Genomic DNA, 14,193 nt, shown 5'->3' with positions numbered 1-14,193 from the left:
AGCTTTTATATGCTGTGTCCACTTCTCAAAGTGGTGCATAGTCCTTGCTTACTGACTATCCCTGACATAAGCCAACCACCTGTACTAACGTCTTTAAATGTGGATAGATTTGCTGCTAGAGATGCACCGATCGATTGGCACGTGACCTGCGCCGGTCAGTCTACATATCCGATTCTGTGTGCCGGTTGGCTTCCCCCCTTTTTCACGTGATGTGCGCGCACCCCAAAGCACCGAGACAGGCAGCCACCACACCACACACACGCCAGCATATCCTCCTCGGTGTGGACATTTTTCACCGTCCGTGAAGAAGACAAAGCTCGCAGTTTGTCGCACATGCAAGTCGAAAATAAGCCCTGGAGACGAAATTTGTCGTCCGCTCGGCTGGAGTCCAGTCTGAGTGGCTCGCTCAACCTCACTAGCCCCTCTCTGCTCCCTCTCCCTGGGTAGCGGTGCTCCAGCAAACGGCCACAGTGCACAGCCGGCCTGGCGAGCTAAACGTGAGCATTGATGGAGCCCGGAGCATCGGACTCAGTGTGCAAGGCTTTCTGTGCATGACAATCTTTTTTCGGATGGCAGATTAAAAGAAACGCATACGAAATTTCGGACTGTAAACTCTGCCTGATATTCAGACTGAATCGTTAACTCATAAACTAATTTCCCCTTCTACTCAAGCGGAGTGGGCGTAGATTCAACAGTCTCTGGAGCCAGGCTATAAACTCCTTGTCCATGGATCACATTTTGATGTTCTGTTGCACCTGTTTTCTTTTGGAAAAGTAAATGCATGAAAGCTGTGGTATATAGGCTACTAGATTTTATTTTATTTTTTATTCATTGTATTTGCACACAAAAAAGCTCTGTCCAGTAACCTGGAACACTTTTATTTTGAGATGTGTTTGAGTGAGATGGTCCTACCTCATGCAAAAGATAAGAATTGTTATCTTAAAAATTTAATCTTAATTTTCAAGCAAAGTTACAAAAATGTTTGTGTAAGCTGTCAATTATTGTTCTTAGAAAATCAGAATCGGCAAAAATCGGTATCGGCAAGTCAGACTATTCAAAAATCGGAAATCGGAACCGGCCAACAAAATCGCAACCGGTACATACTACTACTTGTTGCCACTTGAAAAATCCTCAGTACACTGATAGGTACAGAGAAGAAGCAGGAGTAAGGTATACAATTTAAAAAGTCCTCAGTACACTTTGGAAAGTAGAGAGAAAAAGCAGGAGTAAGGTATAACATTTTCAGCATGACAAGCAGACATTACCCATCATGAAGAAGACTTGGCTTTATTGCTAAAGGGCCTGTTTCAGAGTACCACCACTTGATGTATACTTCCCATTTTCCCTCAGCACTGCAGCAGAAGCACAACCACTTTTGAGGCTTCTAACGAAATTTGTCGTCCTCACACTTCACATTTAAACATTTCCACTCCCCACCGCTCCCAAAAAAAGCCCACCTTTCACTAAAGATACAAGGAGGAGCGCTTAACTGCAACCTTGAAGCACTCCCCAGTCAAATTAGGAACAAATGGCTGGCGTATGCTCTAACAGTAGCACAGAACGACCCCCAAAAGCCAAGAGGTAGAGATATTAGCTTTGGAGGTTATTGGCCAGGGCCCGGGGGGCAAATTACTGTCCTTAATATCAAGAACAAGGGAGTCCACCCTGCTGCCCTTCTCCAACATGCACACGCACTCGCACATGAACACACACGCACACACACACACACACACACACACACACACACACGCCCACACACACACACACACACACACACACACACACACACACACACACACACACACAGTCCTTGTCAGCACCTATTACTTCAAACGAAGTGAGATGGACTGCTCGATATGTTAACCTCATTGTCACTATGAGATGACACATTATAGTTTCCAATTCACGGCTTTAATGCGGTAAAGCAACTCCACTCTAAAAAGTTCAGCCCTAAATCTGCTCTCCTTTGTGTGCATGTTGAAATGGAGTTGCCCTGCTCGCTTGCCTTCAGCCAATATGGTTTTCTTTAGGAATAAAAAAAGGTTTAATACCCATAAAGTTTGTCTTTTATCTGCCCTCCACTCCCTCCAGACCCTGAACTTTTAAGACCCAGAGAAATTCATGGCTAACCTGCAGGGGGGGGGGGGGGGGGGTTGGCAATCTGCTTACAGAGTGAGTTTGAGAGAAGCACGCACATAAAGGAGAGGAGAGTAGTAACTATGTGTATGTATATTTTTCCCAGAGTAAGAGGGAAGAGGCTAGGAAAAGGATAAAACATTGATGATATCGGTGTGGGCCGCTCTCAGATCTGCCAGAACCGCCTCAAAATGAAAGCTGAGAAAGACGTGGAGCGAATGGAGGGGGTTGGACGTGGGCGGGTGAGGAAGCGAGGGAAGCTTTGGTGGTGAGCTCAGCAGGGCGAAGGGGAAAAGAGGTGGAAAAATGGCAAAAGAAAGCAAGGGAGAGGGATGTAGAAGAAAATGGAGAGTTATGTGCGTTGGGGGGGTATAGAAAGACTGAAGCCAAGGAGGATGAAAAAAACTGACAGTAGTTGGGTTTCCATCAACGTATTTTGCATTTTGAAGTATCTCGTGTGGTCGCAGACCGAATTTCAACCCATGTAGACCGACCTCCATATTCCATATTCTCATATCTAATCAGCTCGTGACGTCAGTCATGATGTATGACGTCAGTCGTCGCCAGTTTCATCCTAATATATATATAGCGAAGATTTGAGCTCACCTTCCTCTTTGGCCAAATCATAGCAGCAGCTGGCATCTCCTCTGTTTGTCCCCACTGAGCTCTCGTTTCACCACTTGCCTTATAATCTACTATCATCTTCCATCTGTGGATCGACCCGGTGTTCCAGTCGTTACTATCCATCGATCAATCAGCGTTCCCCACTCTCAGCATGTCAGACTCTGAAGACGGGCAGGAGGAAATGGAGCAGGTTCTGGGCGATGGCGTGGACTTCAATTACGATACCCTGTTCCGGATCGGGAGCGGTCTGCATCTGTTCTCGGAGCTGTCCGACCCAGACGACGCGTCACGGGCCAGCGATAGTGATGAGAAGGCCACGGCACGTGGCAGTGGGCACGCCAACACTGCAAAGGCCCGTGGGAGAAGGGCAGTCAAGGAAGCGCCGCGCACCCGCGGTCGTGCGAGAGCCGAAGAGGAAGCTGCCGGGGAAAAAAATTATTTTCCAGAATTTGGGGATTTTTTACATTTTCCAGTCAAAGCGCCAGTCAAACGTCAGTCAAGTATGACGTCAGTCGTCGCCAGTTTCATCCTAGTATATAGCGAAGATTTTAGCTCACCTTCATCTCTGGCCGAATCATAGCAGCAGCTGGCATCTCGGCTGTTTGTCCCCACTGAGTTCCCGTTTCGCTCCACCCACCTCCCCAGTTGGCCACCAACGAGTCTTGACTCGTGAAGAATCCCCCACCTAGCTAAACAGATGCCCCCCTCTCACCACAAGAGGGGCGTCATCTTACAGTGGAGTCGTATGCCAAAGTAGCTGCCATGTCATGCCTTTTGTTGAATTTGTTGAATAAAGCCGCTTGTTAAATCTTACCAACTGGTCTCTCGTGGTTGAAATTAGAAAAGGTTGATGAAACAGTGAAAAAAAAAAAAAAAAATAGTAAACAAACTTTTCGAAAAGGAGTTTATGCACAAAATGTGAGATGGAAACACCTTTTCAGAATAATTGATGTGCTGAACCCTGTGTTGTGCACAGCTGGCAGCTTGTCTGATCTGCTGCGATGCTGCCCGATAATCCTGCAGCAGATCAAATGTTCTAAAGTGTTGCACCCAACAGCTCTCACTCCGTCCCTAAGGCTGGCTTTACACAGTGAAACTTTCAGGCAAATAGTTGCAGGTTGCAAATAGCATGAAACGTAATTTTCATGCAACTTGACATTTACACAAAGTAATAAAAAAATAATCAAGTCTCATGCAACAGTTTGTTTCACTAAAACAAGGTAGCTAGATTGCTAATTCATCTGTCATATTGTTTTTCCTTTTGCTCTCTTGCTACATTAGATTATACTGTATCAAGTGGGGAGTGTCATTGTAACTTGCATCTTTGTATCTTATTTCGTATTGTTTTCTAGCTGGACATAATAATATCAATTCGGACATGTTGTATCAGGTTTTCTTCTGCCGCTGGCTACTTTCTTTCATTATGGCTGTCCCGGAGAATAGGAAGAGAGCTATCAGTGCATTAATAGCCTACTCATCAGCGTTTTGTTTGGCTTGGCTGTTCCATGAAACTATTTTCACAAAATTGAGAGTTTTGCAACTTTTGCAGCTGAGTTTTGAAGTTTCAAGTGCGTTGCAGAGGGCTTTAGACCATGCAAATCATTTTCAACTTAGTTTCACCTCAGATTCAACCAACTAAAGTTGCGTGAAAGTTTCACAGTGTAAAGCCAGCCTAAAATGCCTTTTGCATGGTGAACCCCACAATTGTTTTGTGCGACTCGTTTCCCAGATACCTATACGAGGGATCAGGTTTGTAAACAAACGGCTTCGACAGCTTCTGGGGGCAACTGCCATTGGTTTTATGAAGAGCAGTTCATGGTGAAACCATGCCCTCTTTGAACTCTAACTGCTCCTTCATATTTTAGGCTAGACACTCAAATTTAAACTTTAAACGAGTGACCACTTTTAGGATTTTATCACCTCATTCAACTTTAATCTTTAATCTTTTGTAGTGTTTGAGAAATTGTTTATATTTTATGCTTGCGATGTGATGTATCGTTTTTGAGATATTAACGTTTGTTTGGCACAACTCATACTAGTTAACTGCTGCAGTGGCACCCGGAAGGGCTTTTTTGTTGTTGTGATGTCATGCTGATTCATCCTATATTGGTGAGCGTGGAAGATCCTGTAAAATTGGCCATAATATTTACCACCAGCAAGAAAGAAATATGGCCACCAGCAGGTTACTGACATAATAATTATTATTTCTCCTGTGTCAAGCAACCATTGGAAAGCTCTCTTCTCTCCATCTAGGATATTCTGCCACCCCTCCCACACACAGCCATCTTATCCGCTTAACAGCCCTTATTGGAAACACACCTGTGACCTGATTCAAATTTTAATATTGTCGTCTTCTCAAAAGTTCACTTAGTATTTGCGCAAAACCTAAATGGAAACTCAGCTAGTCAGAAAAACCACCTCCTCAAGATCCATGGGACTATGTGCCATCCTCTCCTGCTCTTGTTTCCTAGCACGTCTGTTTTCTGCTGCCGACGCCTCCAGTTGAACCTTGATGTACTTTTGATCTCAGCGGGATTCTTCTCTTTGTCCTCCCCTTCCTCTCTCTCCCTTCCAACTGCTCTCCCCCAAAGAGCCACAGAGGAGGCTTCCTGCTGCCAGCTGCCGCTGTGCGTTAGTCACTTTGTTTAGGGATTAACAAGCTATCAGCAGCTCCTGAGACATGCCACCTTGGGCAAAAAAAAAGCCTTTGTCATAAAGTCACCTTGCCTGCTTTTATTTGGGCAGAGGAGAAGTGTGTTTTGGGATCTGCTGAATCACACATTCCCTTGGAAAAGTTTTCACCACGGGGTGAAAGGCCTCGCAAACAGCGTTGGGACCACTTGACACTGAACGCTCTCCATTAAACAAACAGCAGGCTGGCAGTTCTGCCTGTTCAGTCTGAGGGGAAACGCCATGTTGAATTGCTTAGGCTGTGTGAGGGTGAGATCCACCCTGTAACTGGTCGAGCTGTTCTGAGGCAAAGTCCTTCCTCACCGAATGCGAGGTCCATGCTGTTGCGACGCACACGCTACTCTGTTTTCGACTGTGACCAAGAGGCACACGCAGATAAAACTTTTTGGTACTCAGCATGTTGCAGCCGAGTGGTTGTTTTTGGTTGCTTGGCAACGCCAGGCGCACATGTAGCGCAACCGTCCATCCGTCCACTTGATAAACGTTCTGTGTTCACTGTCCACTTTCCTTGTCACCTTGGTCTGTCACTGACTCACAGTACACTCTCTTCTCCTCATCCACTCCACTTCTCACTCCACATTATCAGAGTGATAGATAGAGTGGAGAGGTGGAGCAGCCCCAATCCCCACAAGTCAATCCTGCTGACTCATCTTCCTTTTTGTGTGTCTCTCTTCTCATCCCTACCGGGAGCAGAGAAGCAGAAGTAGGCCATGTCCCAACTGTCTTCCTCTTCCTTTCCTCTCCTCCCTCCCCTGGGTGTCCATTGACCTGCTGAGATGATGGATAAAAGGTGACGTGGTGTAAACCCCTTTTGCCAACCTCTCATCACTACCTTGTCATCTGCTGAGAAGGGCGCACTCTGTGCTGCAGTGGCTTTTACCTCCACCAAATGCATGGTTAAAATGGAGCGCAGGGAATATACTAAAAGGCATTTGACTTTGTATAAGGATTATACTGCCTACTGCCTAGTGCAATGAAGGAAGCATAACAGTGTCTGTGTGCTGCCTTTGGGTTGTCTAAGTTAAGACTTCCTGATATGAAGTTCCCTATAGGCCTTGATCTACACAATGTTGTCCTACTCTGCCAACAGTGATATGTAGTGTGAATATTGCTGATCAGGGTGAAACATGCATGTAGTTTGAGGAGAGAAGTCCTCTTCAGCCTATTGGTCCAGAGGGAAAATGGAAGTGACATGAGAGGCGCCTCTTAAGATTATTGGTGTACATTAATGAGGGAAATGGATGTGGTGGTAGTTGGTAGAGTCTCTTTAGGCTATTTGTACATATCCCAGTTAAAATCAGTCAAACGCAATGGAGAAAAGGTCAGAATGCCTTTAGACTATTAAAAATCACTTTAGTGGAAAGATGAGGAGAGAAAGGCGTCTTGAGACTGTTGGTTCATGTCCCTGTTAAAATCAGCCAAATGGAACGGAGATTAGGTGAGAGGGCCTCTTTAGACCATTGGTACCCGTCCCAGGATCAAAGCATTACATACTCATTAGCCACTGTTCACAGCAGGGCCAAGGGGCTACAAGGCAGCATCACACGCAGCATTAGCTTGTGTGAGACCATATAGCTTCAGTGTGTTTCTCACAGCATCACACGCAGCATTAGCTTGTGTGAGACCATATAGCTTCAGTGACAAATCATTTCCACTGGCAAGATGTAAACAGCGTCATAAATGTTGCTTTAGGCGGAGATGCTCTGACATGAGTAATGAGTAAGTCTAGTCTAATCTTGTGTTTGGCCCTGTAGTAGACACCAAGCTAATGGCTTCGATTGACAACAAACATATTCCCCAACTCTAGCCAAGATCCCCCCCCCCTTGCGCTATGATTGATCCTGGCCACTGCAGATGTCGTATTGGTCACGGCCAGCGGGTGGCAGTAGATCCCCATCACCTAAATCCAATCTCGGATTAGACCAATGAGTCATGCTGCTCGCCTGCTTGTCTTTCTGCCTGCTCGCTCGTCCCTCATGGCAGCTACTTTGCAAAGACTTCTTTGCTCTATTCTCTAGCCCTTCTTACTTTTCTCCTGATATTCCCTGCCACAGCTTTCCACTACTCTTCTTTTATCCCTCTTCCCTTTGCTCTTCCTCCCTTTCTCTATGTCACTGCTGCTCAGTCCCTCCTTTGTGGCTTCCCCCCTCCATTATACTCACACTCCATCTTCCTCTTCCTCTATCTGTGTGCGCGCCTCCCCCGGCTGATAATTAGCCGGTAAACGCTCTGCCATTTTCTTCTGCTCCTGCCACATTCTCTCTGTTGCACTTTCTTTATTTGAGCAGGCCACAAAGTGACCTTGTTACAGTGTGAATTTGTGTAGGCTGGTTGGGGGTCTGTGTGAAAACACACACACATGCATTTGCCTATACACATTGTGTATATGCATGTGTGTGCGTTTTCGCGCCCTCTCACACTCAATACATCTCCCCGCTCTCAGTCTCTCTCCCTGTGTCTCTCTATCCATGGCTCCCACTCAGCCCAGTGATTAGTGTATGATCTATTTTGGCTGCTGTTGTGCACAGCCTATTTAGCATGTGGGCCGGTCCAATTTCTGCTCTCTGGTGGCAAATGCAAATGATTTGTTTTCATGGAATAATGAATGTTCCGATGAGGCTAATACACCTGGATGTGTGTCTGCTCGCTGTACACTACATACACCTGGATGTGTGTCCGCTCGCTGTACACTACATACACCTGGATGTGTGTCCGCTCGCTGTACACTACATACACCTGGATGTGTGTCCGCTCGCTGTACACTACATACACCTGGATGTGTGTCCGCTCGCTGTACACTACATACACCTGGATGTGTGTCCGCTCGCTGTACACTACATACATCTGGATGTGTGTCTGCTCGCTGTACACTACATACATCTGGATGTGTGTCCGCTCGCTGTACACTACATACATCTGGATGTGTGTCCGCTCGCTGTACACTACATACATCTGGATGTGTGTCCGCTCGCTGTACACTACATACATCTGGATGTGTGTCCGCTCGCTGTACACTACATACATCTGGATGTGTGTCCGCTCGCTGTACACTACATACATCTGGATGTGTGTCTGCTCGCTGTACACTACATACATCTGGATGTGTGTCTGCTCGCTGTACACTACATACATCTGGATGTGTGTCTGCTCGCTGTACACTACATACACCTGGATGTGTGTCCGCTCGCTGTACACTACATACATCTGGATGTGTGTCCGCTCGCTGTACACTACATACATCTGGATGTGTGTCCGCTCGCTGTACACTACATACACCTGGATGTGTGTCCGCTCGCTGTACACTACATACATCTGGATGTGTGTCCGCTCGCTGTACACTACATACATCTGGATGTGTGTCCGCTCGCTGTACACTACATACATCTGGATGTGTGTCCGCTCGCTGTACACTACATCGCAAATTCCCGGCTTTGTCTCATTGACACAAGTGGACGTGGTGGTGTTTGGTTTTCCCCCCACACATTCTCCGGCACACACAAACACCCACACACTCTGGATTGAGCTTGATGCATGGCCCACACCTGTGCTTCTCTCACCTTCTGCTCTGTAGACGGAGCACAGCCTACATATCAACTAGGGTTGTGAGTGATGATGAAGGCATTAATGTGAGCGTGGGTGTCTACATGTGTTGGCCCATTGATTTCTCACTCTCTCGCAGGCGGCCTACTTCAAGGCTCTGGGTTTGGATGCCTCCTCGGTCTCAGCCACATTATACCCCCAATATGTCTCCCTGCTTGGAGGGCACACACACACACAGATAGACGGGGACATGCATAGACTGACTTGGGCCAGTCATAGATAATAATTCCACACACCAGTATGGAAGCTGACCATGCCTTTTACAAAGATTTATGTAAAATGTGAGGACTAATACAATAGAATGTTATCTACGTCTGGTGCATACTATGTATGAATTGACCAAGCACGGACAGCATGACACAACTTATGGGGCGGTACATTTTGAACGATGCACCAATGCACGCACGCAGAGAGCTGGACTTTCTTAACAGCCCAGCCAATCAGATTTCACCACAGGAGTTTTGATGGCAAAACCCGGAAATACTGACTTGTGATTCCGACCCTCCATCGCTGGAAACGTGCCGACGTAAGAAGTTGGGTTTGGCCACGTGAGGCTAGAGGCCAGTACACAGTTCAATTAATAATTAATAATTAATAATAATAATAATAATTGATTGGATTTATATAGCACATTTCTAGTGCTTCACATATCAGGGCAGGGAACTCAACTCATCCACCACCAATGTGTAGCCCCTACCTGGGTGATGCACGGCAGCCAGTTTGCGCCAGAACGCTCACCACACATCAGCATCACGGTGGACAGTTGATGACTGAATGTGCCAATTAAGTAACAAGGGATGATTAGGTGGCCATGATTGAAGGAAGGCCTACTCTTGCAAAGAGTTCTGATGGGATCTTTAATGACCACAGAGAGTCAGGACCTCGGTATAACCTCTCGTCTGAAGGACGGTGCTCACTCACAGGACAGACTCCCTGTCTCTGCCCTGGGGCATTGGGGGGGATTATTAATCAGACCAGATTATTCATCAGACCAGAGGGGAAGAGCACCTCCTACTGGTCCTCCAACACCACTTCCAGCACCAGTGTCCCATCCAAGGAGTCCTAGGCCAGACCTGACTTGCCAATATTGAGTTGAAGTTGACCAATTGTTTAAAGTCAAGGACATACAATGCCTTTCTCAATGGTATTCTTCATTAGCAGCCAGCGCTTTAGTCCTAACTAGACTAACACTATTTTGGTCCTTGGATGTTTCCTTTGACAGCTGTAGCTTAAAACGTCCCCACACCTAACCCTAACTTCATCAGGACAGTTTATAGGTCATATTTAACGACTAAACATAAACACAAACATACATTAGTCTAGGTCTTATTTATTGTATTTACTTATCCTTTATTTTTGCCAGATTGTCTCATTGAGCTGCAATCTCTTTGTCAAGATAAACCTGGTCTTGAGTCACACTACTAAAAGTCTTCTGAACAAAATGTTGCTAGCCAGTGTTTTTGTGCTGAGGGCCATGCAATACTATACCAGTGTGTTTAACAGGGTTTAGGTTTAGGCAGCTGCTGTTTTAAAAGCACTGTGTTCCTCCCTCTGTCCCTCCTTCTCTAGTGCCAATCCCCCAGACAGCAAACTGTCCCCTCTCTGTCCTCCAAACCTCCCAGGCCTGCTGGGAGTTGCGCTCGCTCACTCACGGCTCACCCTTCCTTCCCTCACTGCTGATGCCTTCCACTTGTGACTAGGGCTGTGAATCTTCACTGGCCTCACGATTCGATTCGATTACGATTCAGAGGGCTACGATTCGATTCGATAACGATTATCGATGCATCTCGATGCATCACGATGCATCTTAAATCGATGCATCACTTTTTTTCCCGAATACATGATTTTTTTTCTCACTTTCTTTTTTCTCACTGTGTGGCTACTTTTAAAATAAAAGTGCATTTAGAATTGCATTGTATTATGATCCATAATTAAAATAAACAACTGCATGTACTTCCATTATATTTTATTTGATTATATATATATATATATATATATATATATATTTTTTTTTATAATCGATTTTTGACATTTGTGAATCGATGCAGAATCGTGCAGGGCCGCATCGCGATGCATCTTATAATCGATTATTTTTGACACCCCTACTTGTGACGCCACACGTGCTTCACTGTCATCCCCCATATTTGAGTATATCTCTCTGTGCTTAACTGTCACCCCCCCCCCCCCCCCCCCCATATTTGAGTAGATCTCCTCTCTGCTTATCATTTACTTGGTACTTCACTCCCCTTCTTTCTTTCTGTATCTGCTTACTCACTAAAACAACAGGCGCTGTTTGCGCTCCAACAGTCACATGTTCAGGGTGTTTGTTTCTTCCCTAGGATTTACAGGTTTTTCAGACCCTTAAATACATTTCTAGTCGAGCTTTCTGTCTTCCATTTTCTGCTGTGTGTGTGTGTTCTGAACACGTTCCCCAAGCGCTCTCCTCGCCACTGATTTTCCCCTCTTCAGCCTTCTGTTAATCACTCACTGACTCCCCCTCTCTCCTCTCTTCTTCTGCCCCTCTAGGTGATGCAGGTGGTCAACGCTGATGCCATGGTGGTAAAGCTCAACTCTGGAGAGTACAAGACCATCCATTTGTCCAGCATCCGGCCCCCCAGGATTGAGGGAGAGGTACAAACAGAGCTGTGTGTGTGTGTGTCTGGTTGTATGTCTGCACGTAGCTTGTGTGTGTGTGGAAGGGGGGGGGGTCTGTATGTTTTGTGTGAATGGTGCGTAACTGAATATGAGCATTTTTGGAAGAGCTTGTGTCAACAAGGCCTGCTAGAAGCTCCTCAAAGCACTGCTGTCGCTGCTATCTCAGAAGCATTGACTAATTACATCCCCCCTTTAATTCAAAGTACCGACTAATGTTGATACGAGCCGTTTACATCCCTTTCTCTCTCTCTCTCTCTCTCTCTGTGCGGATAATTCTGACCACTTGGTGGCGCCCCTGCAATAGGGGCACATGCATATACGCAGACACACACACACACACACCCACACCCACACACACACACACACACACACACACACACACACACACACACACACACACACACACACACACAGACACAGTGGTTGAGATTGCAGCACTGCAGAGAATGAGGGCGATCGATTTCCCCCCTCCACACTCCCCCCTCTTTTCCCTTCAAGACTGTGAAAACACACACACACCCACACACTCACTCTCTCTCACTTACACACACACACACTCTCTCTCTCTCTCTCTCTCTCTCTCTCACACTCTCTCACACACACACACCTTGTCACAACACGGAGGCATATATCTATCTATAGCACACAATGGGCAATGTCTGAAGAAAATGTGCAAGTGTGTACTCTACCTGTACTGTGTTGGCTTTTGGCTTCCCCCCCCCCCATACACACACACACACACACACACACACACACACACACACACACACACACACACACACACACACACACACACACAATGACTCTGGAAGTTAGGATAGCTCAGCGCATGTGGAGCAATAGTGTTTCTTTAAATCCTTATCCTTTTAACTTTTTAATTCAGCTTGACTCTCAGTTCCTGGTACCGTGTGCAACACAAATTAAAAGCCCTTTGCTCACAGTATGATTGAAACTTACATTGCTGAATCTTCTGATGGGTTTCATTTCAGAACACTATCCCTTTTGGAGAGGAAAAACGTACCAACAGCTGTTCAGTGCTCATTGAACTCATTGAGTGCCATGGACGTCTTTCGACGTCCAATTAAATAGTGACGTAGAGTGCCAAGGACGTCTTTCGACGTCCAATGCGTTTTTTGACGGTGGGACGTCGATCAAAGCCTTCTGCATCTCCTGTACAAATATTGTAGCTATTGGAGGTCTATAACCTATTTTACAAACCCATTAGGTGGTGACAGTGCTCTCCAGATTAGAGACAGGTCCTGAGAAACAGGAGGAAAAAGCCGTGATCAAAGAGAAACCGATGCATGCTGCAGCCAGAGCCATATAGATTGCTCTGTCTGGAGCTGACATTGGCTGCGAACAGGAGTCAATCCGCGCACACAACTGAGCCCCTCTGTCTCTGTCTGTCTGTCTGTATAGTTTCTCCACACGATTAGCCACCAGAAAAGCAGCACCCGACGCCAAACCATTCAGCAGTCCGGTTTGGCTCTTCCCTATCGCGCTGGGAGCCGCCCGGCACACACAAACGGAGCACTCCGAAAATAGAGTGGGTGCGTGAGGCTGTGTAGTGTGGGGAGGAGTTTGCAGCTGAGGAGGGGAGGGGGGGAGAGGGGGGTGGGGCACGCAGGGCATCACACAACTACACCACGTCACTACATCAGAAAATATTATCTTCAGACTCAGTGAATGTGCTTAAAATGCTGCATTTCACAAAAGGCGGAATATCTCAGCTAATAATTTGAAACGCCTGTATTTGCTCAAAACGACCTATCTTCTCCGGCTCATAACTAAAGAACGGAAAATGGTATCAATAAACTTTTTTTTGCTGATGATACAATAGAGCCAGTTCGTTCTTTGTGCGTGTTCGGTGTTTACATAGTAATATCACACAATATTCTGTGGGCCTCGAGAAATCACTGAAAACGCTCTGAAAACTCTGGCACTGGGAGCGTCCGTTCTCCAAAAGTGGCTGGCACTCAATGAGTTAACATTTATTACAGATGACTACTCTAAAATATTGTAAGTAAGTAAAGAGCTCAAGATAGTCTCAGTCGCATGCCAGGCCAGCAGTCATTTTGTCAATGAATGAAACTTGTCATACCCCTCTTAGTTTTTTGTTTGTTTTTAATAACATGTTTGAGTGTCTATAAGCAAAGCCCCCTGTTCTCTTTGCTGTAGAAGCTCAGAGAGAGAGAGAGAGAGAGAGAGAGAGAGAGAGAGAGAGAGAGAGAGAGAGAGAGAGAGAGAGAAACACTTTTACAAGTCCGACAGCAGAGTGCCTCCTGATTTTTCTTTTTTTAGTTTTTTATTGACTCTCCCTTTTTGCCTCTTTGCCATTTTATGGTTTACTTTTCCCCTATCCTTTGCTTTTTATTGTCTAGCTGTCTAAGCTCGTTTTCTCCCCATCCCTGAGCCGCTGTCCTCCCCCTCTCTCTCTCTCTCTCTCTCTCTCTCTCTCTCTCTCTCTCTCTCTCTCTCTCTCTCTCT

At 46.1% G+C, this 14,193-nt stretch overlaps 1 protein-coding gene across 1 annotated transcript in view; it reads left to right on the top strand.

The window, feature by feature from the left end:
- snd1 (staphylococcal nuclease and tudor domain containing 1) overlaps nt 1-14,193 on the top strand; it is a 400,387-nt gene that overhangs the window by 33,698 nt on the left and 352,496 nt on the right. The window contains exon 10 of the mRNA XM_083657501.1: nt 11,578-11,682. Coding sequence (XP_083513627.1) covers nt 11,578-11,682 — 105 coding nt within the window. The remainder of the gene's footprint in view (nt 1-11,577; nt 11,683-14,193) is intronic.

This window comes from Poromitra crassiceps (assembly GCF_964638095.1).
Source record: "Poromitra crassiceps genome assembly, chromosome: 2".
Lineage (NCBI taxonomy): Eukaryota > Metazoa > Chordata > Actinopteri > Beryciformes > Melamphaidae > Poromitra > Poromitra crassiceps.
This window is presented reverse-complemented; position numbering and strand designations above follow the sequence as displayed.